The 23855-nt window shown below is 46.5% G+C and overlaps 1 protein-coding gene across 8 annotated transcripts in view; it reads left to right on the top strand.

Annotated features, from left to right (window-relative positions):
• LOC147032470 (uncharacterized) overlaps positions 1-23855 on the top strand; it is a 116967-nt gene that overhangs the window by 4149 nt on the left and 88963 nt on the right. For 4 of the 8 annotated variants that reach the window (XM_085870120.1, XM_085870118.1, XM_085870112.1 and 1 more), the window contains exons 2-3: positions 22474-22546; positions 22674-23778. In XM_085870120.1, the coding sequence (XP_085726246.1) occupies positions 22844-23778 (935 nt within the window). In that variant the 5' untranslated portion in view covers positions 22474-22546; positions 22674-22843. Of the gene's footprint in view, positions 1-20015; positions 20151-20199; positions 20598-20679; positions 20702-22473; positions 22547-22673; positions 23779-23855 lie in introns of those variants that run through there. The other 4 variants (XM_085870116.1, XM_085870117.1, XM_085870113.1 and 1 more) reach the window with 4 other exon arrangements.

The following is a 23855-nucleotide window of genomic DNA, read 5'->3' as shown; positions in this document are numbered from 1 at the left end:
ACAGATCTTGGTGGCGCAACTTTGATGGTTGCGATTGACGTATCGTAAATAAAGGTTTCCGGTTCGAATGCTGGATACCTTGTCTGTGCTCATGGTGTGGAATGGATTTGTTACAATGTCTGGATTGTGTATCCCGAATGACAAAGTGATTGGAAAAAAAATAACGTCTGTTGTAGCTGTTCTTGATGATACCCAATACGGACTCGGATGTGATCACAAAAAGCGAGAGGTGGCTCCAACCTTTAAACTCGATCGCACAATCTAAACGTTGATCTATTTATCCATTGAGGAGGAGCATCCATCACCGGCTCATGCATACCACACTTCTATGATCGGTTTGACGATCTACGTCTTGTGATTATGTAAGGTAAGGGTGGAACTGAAACTGCAGAATTTTACAGCGCTGAATTAAGTACTTAACTTGCTTTTCCTGCATACCATCTGCATTAACTCTTCCTCCTCTTTTTAAGAATCCACCCGTAGTTTTGACCTCTCGCTTTATTATCCAGTAGAGTGCAACAATGGCATGTACGTTGTAAAAAAAAAAAAAAAAAAAAAAAATAAATAAATAAAATGCAAACATTGGCAGAAGTCGATTTGGGAATGGGAAAGAAGATTGTATTGGAAAATAAATTTTAAAAAAAGCCCAAGAGAAGTTTTGGATTGAGGGATTAAAACAATGATTTGTGTAATCCATATTGGCTGAATGAAAGTGCGAAATGATAAAATCTAGTCTCGCAAGAATGGGAATAAACAAAGCGTTTTAAATTATTTCGCAAGATAATTATAGAGTATGCGATTATTAGAGAATTGAGGCGACAACGAAAACGATAGACAAAACGAGATGGAGCATTTAACAATGCAGATCCATGCCTATCTATACCAATAAATATCGGTGTGTGTCTCCTCCATAACTTCAAAACCATGAAACCTCTCAACCTGAAACTTTGCAAGCATATGAAGGGAATGCCAAGGAAGTGCATGACTGACAAATGGGTGTTTGGGTTCATTAAAACACCCGTTTTGAAGATGATTAACGGCCATATTTAAGTATATCCTTCATGAGGGGCATCCTCGGTCACCTCGCTCTTGGGGTCTGAAGGCGTATCCTTGGTAACCTCGCTGGGGTCTTCATTCACCATTTTGTTCGGCCTGCTCAACCATGCTTTGACTTGGAACAGGCTGCTACGATTTCTTAATGAAAGTTTTTTTTTTTTTTTTTTTTTCTTCAGGCCTTCGTTATTTTATAACTTGGTTTACAGATCCACCGACGGTATATTTGCCGAAATGAAATATAAATATAAAACACATTTTTAGCCTTTTATATTTATAAATTTTCCGCCGAGGGTGCAAAAGTTTCAAAACCCGAAATGTAAAAGTCGGCATTTATTTTCAAAATATAATTTCGTGCGCATGCACCTGCCGAGTCACCTTTAACCAAACTGCGCAGTAGTCTTCGGTCATGGCGTCTGAGCAGTGGCCAGCATGGTTCAGATTGACTGTGGTTTCTGGGGCGAAAGTGATTGTTAAGTATGTCAGCGGTATAAATTTGAGTGACTGTATTGGTGATTTAATCACCCAACATCTTGACGACGAATATTCTGGCCGAACTATTGCATCAATTCAGTGCAGCAGTAGTGATGATTCGCAGGCTACTCTCGATCGTGCCAATTTTGTTTCCGTCGAAGTTGTACACCGCTGTTCGTATTGAAAGATTTTGGTGCCAAGTACGTCAAAGTTTCCCTGCGAGATGATGATGTTCAGCCTTCAACGGACCAGAAATCAGCCTTTGATGTGCTCATGGGGATGGGTAGATGGTACGATCAGATGTCCGCTGAAAAGTAAGAGCTGGTTATGGCTCTGATTGACCGTTTTGAGCGTGTTGACTCGTAGTAGACACCTTTTTAAAATCATATCCAGCACTATGCACTGGTGTGCACGCACACATCTACGACTTGGACAGTAATTTTCTCAGCATTGTTTCCATTTGTTTGATGATCCAACAGGTTTCTATAAGAAAAACATGCCAGACTATATTGGAAAAACAAGTTTTAATCCTTCTTTATTGTTTTTCACATCAGATGATACAGTGAACAATGGCATCCTGTATTTGAATGGTTTTCCATCTTCAATGTTTTCTTAGATCCTCCTGGTCCGGGATTTATATTTATTTTCCCCCCACCTACCCTTGTCTTTTCCATGGAACATCCGAAAAAAAATCATAAAAATATATGATTTCTAAAGATTGAAATTATATTTATATTTATATTTTGACCTACCGACCCTACATTTTAGCTGAAGAACTGTGTAAACCAAGTTATAAAATAACTAAGACCTCACTCATATTATTGAATGCCTGTTCATCAAAGCTACGAATCATTGTTTACATCACTTTTGTAAGTACGATACTATAGTTTTCAAATTGGGAGCTTGGAGTGATTTCATATATTATATGATATGATTTTCCACAATCTACTCTCACAGACGAATTAAAATATCATCAAAATATTATTTCGGCTTTGAGGATCGGATATCGTCCGGACTAAATAAGTGTTGAAATCGAGAGTGAAATATGATAATTTAAAGAAATAACGTGTCTTATTGTTGTGGGGCCGAGTTTCGGTGGCGAGCACGACCGCTAGATGGAGCAGTAGAGTCGGCTCCACCGAACACCCGGGATTTATAGGTCGTCACCCCAGATAACTCCAGAGCCGACGGGTCCCTTATCGGACCGAAGATCGCCAATAGGTCGACCACGTGGGATAGGGTCGATTGCCAATTTCAATTTACCTAGATACCCACGTCGTCCAAACTACCGGGGAAATTCACCCTCGGCATGATCTGCGCGATCCGTGCCGTTACCGAGCCGGATCCGAGCCGTACCCCGAGCGGAGAGTACCAGATTCCTGCCGGGCCAATTGCACGATTACGGCAACAATGAAGCCTCCTAGTTCCTGTTTGCAGCGTGGCAAACAAATGATAGAAATACAGAAACGAGCTGATACATTCAGCAATAGGGATATTTATTTACAATAGGCAGGGAGGGAACACAGAAGGGCAGTTATCCGACTATAAGAAATGCAGTCAATGTACAAGCAAAAGCACTTATATAGTTGCTACTTAAAGACGGGCACACACACACATACACACACATGCACACACACACACACGCACACACACACACACACACACACACACACACACACACACACACACACACACACACACACGGACCCGTTGGGTCTTTATTGAAGACCTCCAGCTCGAGGACAGGTGAGCTCGAGACCAGAGCCTGTGCTTGGACCTGTCCACCTCGTGTGGTCTTCGATGATCCGGTTCGGCGGGACTCGAACCCGCAACACAATGCCACTCCAAGCACCAGGTACCGCGCTCTCCAATCGGCCACGCGCCAATCTACCAAGGCCAAGAAGATCAGAGGCGACGATGATCCAGCTCGGCGGGACTCGAACCCGCAACACGATGATGATGACCACCGCGACCACGACCACGACCACGACCACGACCCTTTTACCACCTACAGAATCGTTCCCAAAAAAGCTCTCAGTCTAGCGTTCCTTATATTCTTTTTTCCTCCGGGGTGAGCAAATCGCCGTCTGAGGCGCTCTCCACCCTCATTGGCCAAGGTACCGTGGGAAAGTCGCTCTCTGTGGCATGATTGGACAAGGGGCACGCCCCTGCCTTCCTGGGCATAATCCCGGTCTGAGGCGATGGAAATCTCCGCCCACGTACGTGGCCGAACGCACGTGGGCGATGGTGTCGGTGTGTGAAGTGGAGTGAAGGAGGTTTGTTGGAAACGAATCTCCGCAGCGCACACATGTAATTCCCGTTAGACGCAGGTAGGGGGCCCAAACTATAAACACACACTTACCGATATAACTGTTCTATAAGGACCTGTATGTTGAGTGCAGCAAGCTTCCAAATTCGTAACATTATATCTAAGCCTCCAGTATATACTTATTTACTTTAAGAAAGCAAGGCTATGTTCCCTCCTTCTCCATACATACACAAGAAAGGGTGAAATTTCCAAACCATTAAACTTGTCTTTTTCTACTGTTTGGAGAATTATATTGAGTAAACAAAAAAATTAGGAAGGTAACAAAATTAACCAGCTTCATTGAGCTATATCATTTAATGCATGTCGACCTCGCGCCCTGTCCCCCAGAGGGACTGCCTATCCATAGCGTCTGCCAGATCTGTATCTATATTTTTGGAGGTTTTGTGAGGTGCTCTACAGGGAATTGAAGCAAATCTGGTGAAAAACAGATGTTTCAAAATAAAGTTATAATGTTTGCGTGAACCCTGAACCAATGTACCACGTGACGCGTGCACAGACGAGCAGGCAATGTGGCAGATTATCTGTAATGTTTATTTCATGAGCGATTAAACTTTGCGACGTCTCCTGGGTTGTTCTACATTAAACAACTACTCTTTTGTGGATAAAGACATTTGAACGAATTCATTTAATTTCTTTCATTGCTGCAGTGCTGTGAAGACCAGTTTTAAAGTGAAAGGGATCCTATATGGTATGCAGCCACAGCCTGGCCAGCCGTTCCTTTTCAACCATTTAATTGAAGCCACTTGCCGAGCGCCCTACTGTTGATAACGGTACAGTTCATGTCCTGATCAGGATGTACAGTCGGCAGTTGCTTCAAGGTAGAAGTACATGATTCACAAAGGTTATATGGCTTCTCTTTGTGAGTTTCAAAACAAAATATATTTGATAGCACCCGATTTCCAAGCCGCTTGCCGTATTAACGTGTTTTCTAAATTGCAGAGCCAGTTTGATTTCCACCCATCACATGACAATTGGCAGCTGTTTCAAAAGATTAATGTTTATGCACATCTCCTGAAACGTCTACAATGCAACGTTGTTTTTATAATTTGTTTATTGAAGTTTCCCCAAAACAAGGGTGAAAAGCTACTCAAGGTTTTTGGGTTGTATTGTTGCGGGCCGGGTATCGGCGACGAGCATGACTGCTAGGTGGAGCAGCAGAGTCGGCTCCACCGAACACCCGGAATTTAGATCGTACCTTTCGGAAAACTCCGACAGGTACGAGTCCCTTACCGGACCGTGAATCGTCAATAATTACGCCACGTGGTACAGGGTTATTTGCCAATCTTCAAAATACATAGAGCTCCACGTAGCGAGTTTACCGAGTATTCACACCCTCGACGGCGCTCGTACGGAACAAGCCGCTAGCGTGCTCGAACCGTGTGTGACCCGAGCAGATGATCGCTGAGATCCGTCGGTCCAAATGTCTCCTTACGGCTGTAACAACGGCCTGGCAAATTCTTCAACACGCACCATGTTAAACCAATAAAAGAAACACAAAAACAAACTCATACATTTAACACATGGGTTTATTTATAACTAGCAGGGATACCTGTGCTCCGCACAGGAATCCCGTGGATGACGGTGGGTCTGAAGGAGTATATGTCACAGTTAATTGTAAAATTGTGGAGGCTGCCACACATACACTGACACACACACACACACACACACACACACACACACACACACACACACACACACACACAAACAAACACACAAACACACAAACACACAAACACACAGACGCACACACATGGACACGCACACACACAAACACACAAACACACTGACGCACACACATAGACACACACACACATACACTGACACACACACATACACACACACACTTTTAATAGTCTGGATACAATATTCACAACATAGAAATCGAACCCGATCGTGTTTATACACTGCACAGCGTTTATTAATATTCGCAAGATAGAAATCAAACACGATCGTGGTTATACACCGCACAGCATTTAATAGCCAACGTAGTGAGCTTCATACTCAACGCGTGCACATGAGAGAATAGTAAACAACAACAACAACACAATACTCTGGCAATTTTGAATCCGTGTCGTCGGCTATGAACCTTTTGCTTCCGTTTTTTTTCATGGGGAATGATGCGTCCCTGGAGATAAAGGCATCGTCGGAGACAAGAAAGACCCAAATATCAGACATGGTGTATATTTCCTCTACTGATTTTAATAAAGATAACTCCCGCATCATCAAAAAAAATTTTTAATCGTGATTTACATTATTTGATCGCTGATCCCAAATCCAGGCCGAAGTGACGTAAAAACGTTATATAGTAACAATAAAAATGGTTTTTATAACCATGGTTATAACAATAATGAACAAAGAAAATGTTAATAAAATATGACTTACAGATGATTATTATATCATTATACGGTATAATATACATCCGGTCATTTTTGCAAGTGTGTCGAATGCATAAGTCATAATTCGGAAACCGGGAAGTTGGAAGTCATTGTCTTCAATTGATGTAGTATTAATTTCTCATTCTCTAGAAAATTCCGTTGGTCCCATGTTAATCGGCTGAACTTGAAAAATTAACGTTACGCAATCAGGTGATGACGTCATAATTCGGAAACCGGGAGGTTGAAAGTCATTGTCTTCAATTGACTGTAGCATTATTTTTTCATTCTATTGCAAATGGCGTTGGCTCCATGTCAATCGGCTGAACTTGAAAAATTAACGCTACGAAATCAGGTGATGACGTCATAATTCGGAAACCGGAAGTCGGAAGTACAATTCTTTTACATCGGGACACTCCCGGGTACATGTTCTGTCAGCATGTGAAGTTTGGTGAGGATCAGTCCAGTACTTTTCGCGTGCATAGGTCACAGAGAAACACGCACACAGACACACAGACAGACACACTTTCAACTATATATATATATATATATATATATATATATATATATATATATATATATATATATATATATATATATATATATATATATATATATATATATGGGGCAGTGGGGCACGCAAGAAGCAGAGTTATCCGAATAATAGAGAAGCACGTATGTACAGCCAAGAGCACTTATACAATTCCTACTTACGGGACTGGCGCCACACACACACACACACACAAAAGAAACAGTGGCCCCAGCCTTTATTGAGGCCCCCAGCTCGGAGGGGAAAGACGAGCTGAAGACCAGAGCCTGCTTCGGACCTGTCCACCTCGTGTGGTCTTCGAGCTGATTCGAACCAGGCACTAGCGAGAGGTGAGCAGAATCCAGACACCGGCGAGCCGCGATCAGCCTTCTCAGCTCCGCTCGGCGCTCGTTCTGGCAACCAAACCTCTCCTCTGTATCCTTCAGAGAGACCGCGTTCACCCCTTGTGGTTCTGTTGGCGGCAGGATCTCTGAATCTCGAGCTCCTTCCACTGTCCGAACGCGCCGCACCCTTCTTCACCCTGTCTCGGGGGGGGGGTATGCCTCCCCCTCCCCGCTCTCCCTCACTGGCTGGTTTTGGCGCGCACAATCACTCATCGCCCTGTCACTGGCCAAAACGAGCGGCAAGTTCGTCGATTGGCCCGGGGGTGTGGTGACATCACGCGGACCGCCTTCCTCACCGTCGCGAGGCTCCTCCTTGAACTCCGCCCACCAAACAGGCAGAGGAACATTATTCTGCGTGGGCTTCGCCCACCAAACAGCCAGATGAACTGTATTCTGCGTGGGCTACACCCATGTACGTGCTGACATGCACGTAGGCAATGGCGTCGGTCAGAGCGAGGCGAAGGTGATGCTGGTATTGTCGTAGTTAGGGGGGGTGTAAAAATGAAAGAAAACCCTGACTATCAAAGTAACTCACAGCGCAAGTACATTTATTCACTCATTAAACGAGGGACAGGGACCCTAACTAAAGACACATACTTACCGATATAACTGTCCTATAGGGCCTGCATGTTGTGTGCTCATGGCTTCCAGATTCGCAACACTACCCCCTCCCCTTTTTACAGACTCGTCCTGAGTCGTCAAATTTTCGTGTGACCACCATGTGTAAGTTTTCCTCTGGTACACTACCTTCGGATCCCTGAGTGCGACATTTTTTCATACATGTCCCAAAAATAAATAACCTAATGCGCTGCGTAACTAACTAACAGACTCACACAGACGACAACTAAAATTGTCGGCGCTATGACAAACTACAGGTGGGTTGCAAACTTATTTACAATTTTTACCTTAACTTATCTATTTACACTTAGCATGGCCCAGGACCTGTGATTTACAAGGAAGAAAAAGTCACAACCACAGTCATTGTTGGTGGCTTGAAAGAAGTCTCTGGCACAGTGAAATGGATTGACATGGACGCAAAACACAAAAATGCACGGGCTGCACAATGCAGTGCTTGGAGTGGCTGCCGACAGGGCAGTCCTTGCAAAACACTGGTGATGGTCCTGGCGCACATGGTTGAGATGGTGAACACAGGGGCAATGCAAATAGGGTAGCAGGCATGGGGTTCTGACAAAGGCAGGCAAACGAGGCATGGCAAGGCAGATGCGGAACAGGTGATACAGCACAACAGGCCAGCAGGTGAAGCTGGCCGGCCTCTGGTCTCGTTCCGTGTGGGTCTGGAGGGAGTGCGGTGGTGCCGGCCGCTCTGAACATGGGCTTGGACTTACCCTACTGTCTCCCCCCAACCTATCGCCTTTGCCTGTTACTTAGGACCGGCTCACCCATGTCCAAGCGCTGTTCACATGGAACTCTTCTCCACCTCGGCCTTCAAAGTTTCTCGTTTGAATATTTGCTACTACCACTAAGATCTGCACCCACGGCGGCTCCACCCGGGCCCGCGCCCAAGGCTTCAGCGTCACCGCGGCGGCCCTCCTACTCATCGCAGCAAAGCGCACGGAGCACGCGCCGCGCGACGGCGACGCACGAAGGGTACATCGCCTACATCGTCCGCAAGGCCTTCGCCCGTCACTTAAACTATCGTTTCTAAAATCCATGATTCCTGTCGCCTGTGTTGGTGTCCATTATAAATTTTTGCCAAGCCCTCCAATTTTCCTTCGGGCCCTTGCACAATTTTGTGGCTGGGCAGCGTGGCTCACTTGGCAGGGATTCCCCCTCTGCCGAACTCTAACTATAGCACCCCCGAGCCCTGAGGCTGTCTCCGAGCCTACCTGCTCCCTATGAACGCGTGGGGTTGCCCTTCCCGGCATTGCCGCCCTTCCATGCCCACGTGGCATCTTTGGTGCTCCGGGTCCCGTTCCGCGGGTCGCCCATGCCCAGTACACTATCCCGGTCCCTTGGACCCTTGGCCTACTCTGGCCGACTACTTCGGTGCCCGGGGTGCCCACTACCCAGTACTCACCTTCCCAAGCCACGCTCCCAGCCGGTCAATTTTACTCCTGCACCCCTCCAAATGGGTACCGTGCCTTCACTCAACACCAACCACAGAACGACCTCCTTTTAGTAAATTTGATTAACCCCCTAACTAACATTACACTGACCCTGGGGTCCCATGGGTGGGATTCACTCCTCCCCCCACTCAGTCATTCGCACCATGCATTCCACATTCGCTCCATACACACTCAGGCCCGCTGCCCCTCATTCACTCAACATGTTTCTTTCAATTTTTATTTCCACACCAACACTCTACTATCTACCTCCCCCTATCTAGCATATCCCTTATTCTATAGCACGTTCCTTTTAACTCTATCACTATGCTATGTCTGTCCGTGTCTCCCAAAATCCATTTCTAAATCTAACCTAAAATCCCTCTAACTAACCCATTTCACGGGCTCCATGAGGAACAACTCATGTCCCCATGAAGCCAGTCTAGCTAAACTAACCCATCCCACTAACTAGTGCTCCTTTGCCCAAACAACGGGCTGTGTATTTGGAACGAGGATTTTTTTCTCTCTGCAGCGCCATGGTGGCGGTTTACGGCATGCCCGTCCGTCCCTTCCAACGGGCGATACGTGCAGCCATGACGTCACCCTGCACATCCCAACAAGCGCTCGCTTTCGCGGGATTCCCCACGCGGGACGACGTGCACTGTTTGCCCAAAGCTCGTGCCGCGAGGTCCGGGCCGATGACTTCACCCGCGCACCGAGCCTGCGCGGTTTCCCGTGCAGGTTGGCACAAGCGCATCGTCCCAGGAGCCTGCTCCGTGCGTTCCACGAACAGAACACGCGGTATGCAGCACGTGGAGCCCCGCACACGCGCCCACGTGGGAACCCGCGTGTTCCGAATTCATCCAACACTCGCCACCATTTTAGCCGTCCGTGAGGCCTTGTTGAATCCCATGCGGAGCGTTTCCGCGCCGGAATCCCTCCACAAAGACGCGTGCACGAGGGCCATTCGCTAAATGCCGAACGGGCCTCACACGCTCCGTCCTGCGAAGCCGGCGCGGTTGCCACAATAACTTTATATTCCGCAAAAGGCTCGCTACACCCGTCTCCCGTCTGGACCGGTCCATCGTCAACTTCCTCCCATGCACTCACGCACGCCATGACACTCGCGTTCTGCACACCTTTCGACACACTCACACCATTCATACACTTAACCACACACACCCAGACAATCATTTCGGGGATTCGTGTTACCTCACGATGAAAACCCTGACTATCAAAGTAACTCAGCGCACTACATTTATTCACCCATTAAACGGACGGGGACCCTAACTAAAGACACATACTTACCGATATAACTGTTCTATAGGACCTGTATGTTGTGTGCTCATGGCTTCCAGATTCGTAACAGTATATAGTATGTACTGTAGTCGGGATTCACACTGGTTTAAATATGCTGATTCCTGAAGATTTGCCAATATCAGCCAAGCACCATTTGTGTGCGTGCATGTTTGTGCGTGCTTGTGAAGCATATAATTTTCTCTTTGCTAACTCCACTCCCCACCACCCGCCTCTCCCTTTTTCTCTCTCTGTCCCATCCTCGCTCTGCCCCCACCTAATACAGAGCAGCACCTTCCCACACACATATCTCTCTCCCCCTATCTCCAGACATATCCGAGCGGTGTGTGTGTCCGTACAGGAGTTTGTCTCCAGACGTGCCCGAGCAGTGTTTGTCTCCGGCCGCGTATGGGCGGTGTTTGTCTCTGGGGGGTGTTTATAGTATGACCGGTACAAATGCATTTCAGGTATTATTTTGTTTCCATCTTCACTGTTATTCTATGCAGAAGCATTTTGATGAGACAGTATGAATGGTAATTAATACTCCACCACATGTTGGCGAATTAGATCTGCATGCACACACACACACACATCTCCTTTCACCAATAGATGCAAAAATCTAATATAATTTCTCTTGTGGCTGGAACCAAACAAAAAATATTTATTTATAGCAGCACCCTCAGCCCATACCATTCCCACTCCCACTCCCACTTCTAACCCCTTCTCCTCAACCTAATAGTGAATATCACCTTGTCATCGGTGTTAAGAATCACCCAAACCAGACAATGTGTCTCCCTGTGGGAAGTCTGCTTGAATGCTCGAAATGATGACATCGTCTTTCCAATTGCAGACGTTCATTAAACATATCACCAAGCCTGCCATCTTCACACGAGGTAATCAAGCAAGGTTCAAAATGCATTGACAGGGATGATTGGGGAGGTCAGGTGGAATGTGCTGTCCACAGGCCTAGCATGGTTCCGCGTCATGAGTTTTTGCAGTATGGATTGCAAGATGTCAACTTTTTGGGCCAGTTCAGAAAGTTCTTCAAATATTTTGTTGTGCAGAGGCACACCCACCCATTTCTCTCAGGTACATTTCCAAGTATTTTCAGCTTCTTTTAAAAGCTTTGTGAGCCATTTTGGGTGAAACATTCCTTATCTGACACGCACAATATACGTTCCCTGCCGCAATGACCATTGACGTTCGGGTTTCTAGGCATGCTCGCCAATCATTCTTTGGTGGATTATGTCATTTTGAAAGTCCTGTATTAAAGGTAGTCAACACAGATTCACCAAAGGGAGATAGATGTATTTGAGTTCTTTGAAGTTGTTTGTGAATGGACACATGACTTTCAGAAGGCATTTGATAAGGTACCACATTACCACATAGGAGGTTTTCAGCCAAGGTGAGCACTTGTGGAGTGGCTGGCTGGTCAGGAAGATAACTGGATTAGAAACTGCCTTCAGGATGGGAATCAGAGTTGCTGTGAGTAGGAGTAAGTCTGGCTGGGAAGATGTAAGTAGTGTGGTACATGAGAGATCGGTACTGGGACCATTATTATTCACCAGCAAATACAACCCGTCGCTTCGCTGACGGGAATATTAAGGAGGATGAGGGGGGTGGGGGGGATATGGGGAAAGGGGGTGTTCTGGACACGTGTTTGATGGAGGAGCTTGATGAAAAGCAGTGGGGTTTAAAAAAAAAACTGCTAAAAAAGAAACTTTCATTTGTCCAATTCACACATTCTTTGACACCCCTTCCTCTCCTCAACCTCCTGAGATTGTATGGTGGGGTAGGGGGTTTGGGAGGAGGATAGCTTGAGGGGAGGGAATGGGGAAGGCAGCGAGAGGTGGGGGATGCGCAGTGCGAGGGGTGAGGGGAAGTGCAGCACGAGGGGTGAGGCGGCAGGGGGTGGGGGAAGCGGCAGGGGGTGGGGGAAGCGGCAGGGGGTGGGACTGCGGCGCTCGGGCGCGCAAGGTAAGGTGGCGCCCGGGGAGGGCAAGAAGGTAAGGCGGTGCTCGGGGAGGGCAAGGTAAGGCGGTGCTTGGGGAGGGCAAGGTAAGGCAGCGAGAGGGGAGGGCAAAGTAAGGGAGCCTGAGGGGAGGGCAAGGTAAGGCAGCGCGAGGAGAGGGTTTGTCTGGAGATTATCACGGTCCGGGCACAACCACCGGCCAGACACATATGGAGATAACCACCATCCGGATGACGGGTATACTAAAGAGGGGTGGTGGGGGGGAAAAAAGAGGGTGGAGGAGGTAGGGAGACCAAGGAGAGGGTGGAGGAGCGAGGAGGTAGAGAGACGAGGAGAGGGTGGAGGAGCGAGGAGGTAGGGAGACCGAAGAGCGAGGAGGTAGGGAGACCGATGAGTGAGGAGGTAGGGAGAGCGAGGAGGTAGGGGGTAGGGAGACCGAGGAGGGAGGAGATAGGGAGACCGAGGAGGGAGGAGGTAGGGAGACCGAGGAGGGAGGAGGTAGGGAGACCGAGGAGCGAGGAGGCAGGGAGACCGAGGAGCGAGGAGGCAGGGAGACCGAGGAGAGGGTGGAGGAGCGAGGAGGCAGGGAGACCGAGGAGAGGGTGGAGGAGCGAGGAGGCAGGGAGACCGCGGAGAGGGTGGAGGGGCGAGGAGGCAGGGAGTCCGCGGAGAGGGTGGAGAAGCGAGGAGGCAGGGAGACCGAGCAGGGATGCCGAGGAGAGGGTGGTGGAGGGGGCAGGCAGAAGACCGAGTAGACGGTGGAGAAGCGAGGAGGCAGGGAGACCGAGGAGAGGGTGGAGGAGCGAGGAGGCAGCGAGACCGCGGAGAGGGTGCAGGGGCGAGGAGGCAGGGAGTCCGCGGAGAGGGTGGAGAAGCGAGGAGGCAGGGAGACCGAGCAGGGATGCCGAGGAGAGGGTGGAGGAGCGAGGAGGCAGAAGACCGAGTAGAGGGTGGAGAAGCGAGGAGGCAGGGAGACCGAGTAGAGGGTGGAGAAGCGAGGAGGCAGGGAGACCGAGGAGAGGGTGGAGGAGTGAGGAGGCAGGGAGACCGCGGAGAGGGTGGAGGGGCGAGGAGGAAGGGAGACCGAGGAGAGGGTGGAGAAGCGAGGAGGCAGGGAGACCGAGCAGCGAGGCCGAGGAGAGGGTGGAGGAGCGAGGAGGCAGAAGACCGAGTAGAGGGTGGAGAAGCGAGGAGGCAGGGAGACCGAGGAGAGGGTGGAGGAGCGAGGAGGCAGGGAGACCGCGGAGAGGGTGGAGGGGCGAGGAGGAAGGGAGACCGAGGAGAGGGTGGAGAAGCGAGGAGGCAAGGAGACCGAGCAGGGAGGCCGAGGAGAGGGTGGAGGAGCGAGGAGGCAGAAGACCGAGTCGAGGGTGGAGAAGCGAGGAGGCAGGGAGACCGAGGAGAGGGTGGAGGAGCGAGGAGGCAGGGAGACCGCGGAGAGGGTGGAGGGGCGAGGAGGCAGGGAGTCCGCGGAGAGGGTGGAGGGGCGAGGAGGCAGGGAGACCGCGGAGAGAAGGGAGGGGCGAGGAGGCAGGGAGACCGAGGAGGGGTGGGGGATCGAGGAAGAAGCGGGAAGTGAGGAGGGGTGGAGGGATTGAGGAAGCAGGGGGAAGTGAGGAGGGGTGGGGGAGTGAGGAGGGGCAAAAAAGCAGTAAACAATGTGTGAAAATATAACATGTAACAAATAAAAGCATTTAAATGAATTACTTTTTATACGCCCGATATATATATATATATATATGTATATATATATATATATATATATATATATATATGTATATATATATATATATATATGTATATATATATATATATATATATGTATATATGTATATATGTATATATATATATATGTATATATATATATATATGTATATATATATATATATATATATATGTATATATATATATGTATATATATATATATATATATATATATATATATATATATATATATATATATATATATATATATATATATATATATATATATATATATATATATATATCTCGGGACGTATTATGTGATTCCGTCCGTCCGTCCGTCCGTTCCTGTCCGCACTCTAACTCCCAAAGTTTTCAACTTTCACGTTTCATATTTGGTACATAGGTACAGACTGTGGAGACGGTGTGTCGCGACGTCCGTTCGTCATCTAAAGTGGTTGCCATGGCAACCAGGATGCTGTTTTCCATGTAGTAACACAATTCTGTATATTATATACCTTCTTGTTTGGGCATATATTGTGCTCACTTGTTAATAGGTGTTATTATGCTTTGGGTTGGATCCAGTACATATTGTTTGTGGCAGGCTTATTCAGGTGTGGCAGGCTGCACAGTTGAGGTTGAAGGCTTATAAGATGAAATGGAGGCTGATTCACATCTAATTTTTTTGAAGAACTTCATATAAATGGAGACTTGAGTGGCTGCTTTCATTTTCTGTTCGTAGAACTCCTCATAACATTTCAGGACATTCTCCATCTCCCTCCACACCTTGGAGCTTCTCATGCAGTTAGAATCGTGCTCCTCATGAACGACTCCGCCAGAATGATGGAGCGTGGTTGTTGTTGATTTAAATACGTGCTGTAGCGAAAACGTGTTAGCAGAACAGGTGTTGATAAAGGATCACCTGTGTACCCACACATGTATCCCTCCCTTGTAGCAACTGCCAACTGTATATCCCGATCGGGATATGAACTTTATCGTCGACTGTTTCGTGCTCGGCAAGCAGCTTAAGCACTCAAGAAAGCGCTCCAATTTAATGTTTGGTATTGACGGCTACCTTGGCAAGCGACAGCTACATTCAAATGTCCAAACTATGTCCGAATTGGACAAATGAACACTTTTTTTTTTGAAGTCGGAACTTCTGCTTTCTTCAATCCTGGAGCTCAAATTTTGTAATTCGGCTTAGTTTTTGAGATTTTTGCGGTTATGGCATGTGCGGAAATGAAATAAAGCCATAAATGCTGGTTTCTCTTGGTGTTTATAAGCATTGCAATGTACCCAACGATTTGTAGCTATGATGAGCAGGCATTTGATAATACGAGTGAGGAAAGTGAAGAAAAAAAACCAAAACTTTATTTTAAAGAAATCATTGTGGATTGTTCCAGGTCAGGGCAGGGTTGATCAGGCCAAAAAACATGGTGGATTCAGACCCCAGCGAGGTAACCCAGGATACGCCTTAAAACCCCAGAGAGCGAGGTGACCAAGGATGCACCTGATGAAGGATATAATTAAATATGGCTCTTGATTATTACCTTCAAAAGGGGTGTTTTAATTAATCCAAACACCCGATTTTCACTCTTGCACTTCTTTGGAGTTCCCTTCGTATGCTTGCAAAGTTTCAGGCTGCTAGATTTCATGATTTTGGAGTTATGGAGGAGACACACACACACATTGACACACACGCACACTGACACACATTGATGTTTATTGGTATAGATAATTAGCAGAGTACCTGTCCAATAGGCGATTGTGTTCCAAGCATGCAACACGTTCTTCTGATGCATACCTTTATTTGGGCGGTGTATAGGGAACTGTATGCTTGGTGTTGGCTTGGGATCCTCGGATCCTGAGTTCAAATCCCAATCAGCTGTTGAATTAATATCAGGTGGGGTTGACTCAGTCTGTCATCCTTCCGAGGTCAGTAAAAATGAGTACCAGCTTGCTGGTATACTGTGTTGGAGTGGTGACCCGTCCAGGATTGTGCCCAATAGCCAAGGAGACTGCTTAGGCAGCTCACCAATGCTCTGCACAGTCTGGTCCCAATGGATGGACGGATTGGGAACTGACAACTCTGTATCGGCAAAAAATGAAATATAATAAACCTGGGTTACATGCTTGAAACAAAAACATACCGACTGCTTATAATTCAAAACACCTCACTGTACTGGAAAACGTGGGGACAGAAAGACTGTACTCTGAATGGTGGGGACTTGTAATACCTTGTAATACACATTTACAAGGAGAACTTACGCCCCCCCTCCCCCTCACTCCCCAAGGCACCGGAAAAGATAAAAACACCCCGATACATTATTTGGGGTCATGCTGATCCTATGTATCAAGTCTAGATGTAATTGGCCCAGAACTGTAGGAGGAGTAGCGCAACAAACAAACGCACAAACACCAGTCCACAATTATGGGGTAGAGAAGGATCTGGGGGTGGTAATGTACACGGTGGGGGGGGGGGGGACATACAGAACACCAAGCAGCTGAAGGTAAAGCTAACAGGGTTTTTGGATGTATTCGTATGAGGATGAATTGTAGAAATGAAAAGAGGTAGTTTTAACACTGTATAGGAATTTAGTGAGGCCTCATCTGGAATATTGTGTTGTTTTGGTGATCACAACTCAGGAAGGACATAGTTGCCATCGAGACGGTTCAGAGCGGCTCAGAGAGATTGGGCTTTATACTTTTGAAAGGAGACTGTTACGAGGGGATTTGATTGAGATGTTGAAGATAATGAATGGGAAAGACAAAATAAGTGCAGAAGAGTTTTTCAGCACAATAGACAATGATGTGAATAGGAGCCATAGCCTGAGAGTAAAGAGGAGGAGAGTTTGGACTGTAGTAACACAAGGGTCTTTCACTCAGAGAGTAGTTGATGCATGGAGTGGTATCCCTAGAAAGGTAGTGGCAACAGAAAGAGTGTATAGGTTTTCAAACAGCACACCAATGTTTGTGAGGATATCTGAAATTGTTTTTAGTCTACAGCAGCTGCAAAATGTCTCCAATACTGAGCGTTCTTGTTGTCCGGGGGATGTTACCCCTTTGTCTCGAGGCAAAATTTCAAAACACGAGTTGGCGCTAAAACGTTGGCGTACACCCCGTGAAAGGTGTCTCGGTAACATCCTAAAACGTACAATAATTTGAATATGGTCAGGTGTGTGTACCATAAAGTCGATTTCACATGGTTTGTCCCCTTTTATACCCTTCCCTTGTTTTCCAAAAATGTCATGCATCGTTTTTTCCAAATTTTGATTTTCCTTTCTTTCGCTTAGATTTATTTTCTAATTAAAAAACAGATCTGGCATAAGAATTATCTTCTTGATCTGTCCCAGTGTTTCAAGGGCTACAACTTTTTTTTTTCCTCCTCCCATTTTTCTTTTCCCTCCCCCGCCCCCCCCCCCTCCACCCCCATACCTCCACATTCTTGTCATTGTCATCCCCCTCTCCCTTTCCCCCATTAAAATGGTGTTTTGAACACTGCTCGCTCGATGTTGTGGTTGCTACTCTGCACACGTGAATCAAAAGACAGGGTTAAGCAATTTGTTAATGTCTGTCTGTCTGTCTGTCTCTCTGCACCTATAAACGTCAGTTTATGATTGAGGAATAACTTGATTTCAATTTAATGTTATATTTTGAACATGAATTGGAAAGGTAACCTGTAGTTTAGCGGTACTTTGGCTCTGAATTTGTCCCGATTGCACGTGCGCAGAGAGGAGTGAGATAAAAAAAATTTTAGTTTGTCTGCCTATCTGGCAATGAAACGAAATTGAAAATTATTCCAAGCAGGAAACGTCCTGTTTTTAAGGACATCATAAAGGAGGCGTACGACAGGCATGAAGAACTAATGTAACGTGTTGTTGTTGGTGTTGTTTGGTTGCCCTGGTCAGTTCTGCTCGAACAGGCAGAAGATGGCCGATCGATCTCCCAGGAGCGACCCAGAGATCCATTACATCTATGATGTTGTGGTGTTGCCTAAGTGGAGGCAGGACCGTGCAGTCATCCATAATGTGTTTTGGTGTGTGTGTGTAGCGGCCTGGCAGATGTTGCAGGTGTCGTCGGTGGTGTCGTCTAGTCTGTGGTTGTCATGTAAGAGCTGTGGGTGGTGTCCACAGCGGAGACGTGCGAGGTGAACTCGATCGTACCTGGAGAGTAGTTGTTCTGTGTCATGGATAGGTGGGGGTTTACTGCTCAAGATGCTGTTTGGGCCTAGTTTGTTGATCGAGTCTATGGTGATGTGGGTATGGGTGTGTTTTTTGTAGTTTCCATTGTTCATTGGGGGGATGTTTTGGAGGATGTTCCTGTAGTGTCTTTGTGGTGTCGCTTTAATGTGTCTCGGGGCTTGCGGGTGGTTGCACGTGTCGTGGCAAGGGTGGTTACGGTTGGTACTTGCTGTTGCAAGGATCTGGATGCACCTCTCATGTCCAAGTGGTCTTTGATTTTTTTTTTTTGGCATTTTTACCTCTGTGTGTGCAGGCGCTCGATTGGTGTTGTTAATGTGCAACCTGTGATGATGTGAAACGGCTTTGTCTTGTCTGGTCTGATGCGTAATGTGTTAAATAAGGTGATGTAAAAGGCGCTGTGCCAACGGCGGTAAATACCGTAAAAAAATGTCTCCAGCCTTTACAATATTTATTTTATTTAAATTTAATTATATACTTGAACACTGTCGAACATAAATCTCCTTTTTGGCACTTTCAAAACACTTCCGTTTAGCAGTAGTTGGACAAAATATTACGGAATTTCACGTCATCACGACCAATCAAATTTACTGCTCGCAGACCCTGCCCATGTTCTTGTTTCTCAAGATTGTGCGGGGTAAGGTGTTCTATGAACCCTCGAGTTACCTCTGGTGAGACTTATTTTTATATTTCCCTTTATTTGTTTATTTCGTTTAAAAATTTTTTTTCTGTTCTCTCTCTCTCTCTCTCTCTCTCTCTCTCTCTCTCTCTCTCTCTCTCTCTCTCTCTCTCTCTCTCTCTCTCTCTCTCTCTCTCTCTCTCTCTCTCTCTCTCTCTCTCTCTCTCTCTCTCTCTCTCTCTCTCTCTCTCTCTCTCTCTCTCTCTCCTCTCTCCTCTCTCCCCTCTCCCCTCTCCCCTCTCCCCTCTCCCCTCTCCCCTCTCCCCTCTCCCCTCTCCCCTCTCCCCTCTCCCCTCTCTCCTCTCTCCTCTCTCCTCTCTCCTCTCTCCTCTCTCCTCTCTCCTCTCTCCTCTCTCCTCTCTCCTCTCTCCTCTCTCCTCTCTCCTCTCTCCTCTCTCCTCTCTCCTCTCTCCTCTCTCCTCTCTCATAACTTTATTGCACCTCTTTTATGAGAAACAACTTCGCTCTTCTTCTGTTTGCATATTTTTCTGCCATTTTTATCTCTTCGAGGCATGTTTTGAGGGCCTTTGTATGTCCATGAGTCATAAGATTCAGTGTTTACCTGAGAGCACCACTCATTTGTACATCCGCGTGAAAAGGCACAAATGTCACGTTTCGGTGCGCTCGATCTCACCCTTGCTTTTGCATTCCCATTTCCCTTCCACTCCAATCCAACTCCTATTCTGAGTCCGAATCCAGTCTCACAACTTTCTTGTTGGGGTTGGCACAACAGCTGGAACACAACAGCAACAGTGCAAATCAATGGCTGCTTGTTCGTCCTCTCACTTCTCTTTCTCTCTCCACGCTGTGCCGCCTTTCTATCTTATCAGACGTCATTGTTGCTTTTCCCAGTGTGGATTGTACTTGCCTTTTCCAACACTTCTCGGGCCCTATCCCCCTCCCCCCTTCCCCTTCTCCCACCCCATCCTTCATCCACCCCTGTTGGTGCCCTCTGTTTGTCGTTCCGACGGAACTGAAACAGGGATGCAATTTAATAAACCCGTAACATGCCGGTGCAGCAGGCATTTTGTGCTACGCAGCATTCCAGAACTCAACCACAGCCCTGAAGTTTCTTAGTAAGTTCTTTTTGGCCCCTCCCTGGCTTACTGCCTGCCATTGTGTTCGTTTGCGTCTGCGCTGTTAAGTTTGAGTTTGTTGCAAACGTCCATTCCCGTGAAAGCACCTCATCCGAGGAGGCTAGGCCGCCCGGAAGTGCAAGACAGCGGCAATTGGAGATTGGAAATGACTAAGGCCTATAGAGAGGGTGCACGAGGAAGGTATCGTTTGAAGCGATTGATTTTATAGCTGCAGTTGCTGGGCAGAGGTTGTGATCGAGGTTCTCAACCCAGAGATGGTGAACAAGCTCAACAATTTTGTGGGATCACTCGTGACCCGAAGGATTACGAGTGCATTTGCATTTTCACCATCCGAGAGCATCGAGAATGAATTGACGACGACTAAAGTATCACAAGTAATGGCGATCACACAGCGGCAGTAACAGTGGCATGTCACTGCAACCTCAGGTTACTGAATCACCGATTATGAATGTCGATTTTGATCATTTAAAGGTTCTCTTTGGAACTTGTCCTTTCTGCCATCAAGGGAAACGTGACTTGCAAGTTGCTTGGTAACTCGATGAGTTGGGATTGCATGTTGACAGTGTAGAAAGTGTTTGGATCTGTTGGCATTTTTGCATTATATATATATATATATATATATATATATATATATATATATATATATATATATATATATATATATATATATATATATATATATATATATATATATATATCCTGCTGTTTCCTCCTTAAGGCACAAAGGGAAGTTTGCCAATTCTCAGGTCGGTTTGACTTCCCACTTTTTTTTCTTCTTCTCCTTTTTGTTGATTATCTCGCATCGTAGCAGGCCTTTGATTCCACTTTACGCTTTTTGAGTTTGTAGAGGTAACGCGGTTGACATATTGCAACTGATATAATTATTTGATGACATTGCATGCATTCTGGAGATGAAGATGTAAAAGCACATTTGCTCCCAGGTTGCATGCTCCGAGGGGCGTTCAAAGATCGGGACGCGTGAGATTCGGTCATCCAACTAACACCAGCGCTTATTTACTTATTTTATTTTCTCCATAAATCTGTACATATGTTCATGTACATGTGCCATGTATAACTTGAAATAGTAAGTTTGAGAACATTTTGTTCACGTATGTTGCATAACTTCCTCCAAGCGTTGCTTTTTTTTGGCTCTGCCTGCTTTTGCAAACGTGTCATTCTTATAATGAAGCGATATTCCAACTTCCCCAACTGAGAAATGATTGACACGTGGTCATTGTCAACATTTTTTTGCCTTTCGTCCTCGTCTTCATGAAAATTAAAGGTGTGACCCAGTGAATGCAAGTTCGGCGAGTTTGCCAAACTCTGTTTCTGTGGAAACCGCCACGTCCTGTCCACAATTGGCTGAAGCTTGTAATTATGTGGCATCGTAATGTGTGTCGTAACTAATTGTCAATTGTCGAACACATGAGTGACAACAGGTTCCACAGCCCATCATGGAGGCACAAACGGAAAGACCGGCTGCTGTGACAGAAATTCATGAGAGAGTAACCGACGTATTTTTCTGTTCACCTGTGCATTTATTTTGCACGATGATGTAAATGAGAAAACTTAAAAATGATCAGATGGAGCAATTTTTATTTATTTATTTATAATTATTTATTAGCTGTGCTCGTAATTGTTTTTAGTTATTTAAATACAAATTCTAGGTTCATGGAAGAGTGACGTGACAAAGGGTCGAAGGCAACGCATCGACGACGGGGCAGTGGGACTGAAACTCCCCGATTCCTTTCATTGTGCAAACTCTCTGTGACCCTTAATGTTCCCCCTCGTCCCCGTCCCCCCCCTCCCTCATCCCTCACCACACATCCACTGTGTTCGACCTCTGACGTTCAATGACGTCATCCCTCCTTGGCTCCTCTTGCCTCCTGACCTTTGACGTCTCACCATTCTTGACCTCTGACGTTTGTTTACCACATCTCCCACCTTGTTTTATTATGCCCCCTTGACCCACGCTTCTTATTTTGCTCCAACGAAGGGTAATGCCAAAATTGTCAAGCTCACCTTGTTTATCACTGTGGGAGACCAGTGCTTTCACAACTCCTGATTGGGGAAAATCGATTGAGGGATGAAGTTTCTCAAGGTCTGTACGTGGTTGTTCAATTGCAGAAAGACTGCTGTAGTAAAAGGAAAGGTACTAGACAAGTGAATGGTTCTGGCCTGTCTCACTGAATCTCTTCAGGAGACCTTGTCAGTCAAGTCTTGCAATGATGAAATAGCTCTGATTTGGACTTTTTAATCATCATTTGCTATGCCACTTATTTTTTGTCTGTTTGTGCTCCAGATTGCATTTGTGTTGATCTCGTGCTCGTGAACATGGGCATGCGCAGATGCGTTCCTGTCCGTCATATCAGAAGGTTGGTACCCGCAACAGCACAAACGCACATGAGTAGTCGCTGGGCAAGGTAGTAGACATGTAACTGCTGGTGAAATTATGATGAACTTCGATATGTTTTCATCTTCTTCTTGTCTTCCTGTCTGCAGTATCAAGAAGACTATCTGCTTGCAAAGAACCAGACACCATGACAACCCATCGCTTACTGTATGAATTGCTCTCCAGTTTCTATTATACTTCACTTCTCAGCTCTGGGCAAAGGCCAGCTGCATTGTATCCTTCTCGCTGTGCATCCCGGCTGACCTAATCCCCGTCCCAAATGTCAGATCAAGCCAGAAAGACGGGCAAGGTGGTGCAACCCTACGGATTGCAGCCGCCGTTGCCTCGTCCCATCAAAACGAGCCCTCCGTATTCTAGTTCTTCACTCGAACCCACTTCCTTTACACTCATGCACAAGCCCAATGTAGCCTACAATGAACCTGTTCCCTTTCAGAACTGGAATGAGGGTTTAGGTTCTGGGTATGCCGCATTACCACATTATTTCATGAATGAGCCAACTGAAAGTTGTTCTGATGGCTCTGTTGTAAATTCCTCTGAGCCTCCTATTACCCAGGCTCCTCTGCATGTGCTCGACTCCTTTGCACAAGCGTTTACGCAAAGTAGCTTGGGGCCACACACCCAAATTATCCCACAATGTATGCTCGGCCATGCACCAGCTCAAAGGGATCATGCAGAGGTGATGCGTCATGTGCATCCAGTACTGCAGCAGCAGCAGCAGCAGCAGCAACAGCAACAGCATATCACAGGCATCTTGCAAGATGCTCTGCCATCTCATCATGGTGGTATGTACCAGACGCTGCATAAAGCAGGGGTGGCAGAAAACTGGCAGCGAGGTTGGAGACATGAAGATACACAGGAAGCGATGGTATCAGAACGTCAGCCTTGTTTCAGAGCCTTGCAACGTATTGTGCAGCAGCGTGCTGTTCCAGTTGACAGTATTCGGTCTTGCTTTCCCGGGCCACTGATGGGGGATAAGCTAATGGCCATGCAGCAACAAATGCCACTCATCCATGGACAGTTTCAGCAGCAGCAGCAGATTGTGCCTCCTCATATGCAGCAGCAGCAGCAGCAGCAGCAGCAGCCACAACAGCCAATTCATGGTCTGCAACATCCACATCTATCATCCGTGCAAGTGTCTAGTGGTGTGGTCACAGAAAATCAAGTTGCAATGTTGGCAGATGCTTCTGTGCAAAGGTTTGTGTGGGTTTCTTCATAAGTTGTGCACTATATTTTGCTTTTTCATTTGGCTGAAAGTTATTCCAGCACAGTTT

This window comes from Eptatretus burgeri, chromosome 2, assembly GCF_056783735.1.
Source record: "Eptatretus burgeri isolate ZD-2024b chromosome 2, Ebu_testis_v1, whole genome shotgun sequence".
Lineage (NCBI taxonomy): Eukaryota > Metazoa > Chordata > Myxini > Myxiniformes > Myxinidae > Eptatretus > Eptatretus burgeri.
This window is presented reverse-complemented; position numbering and strand designations above follow the sequence as displayed.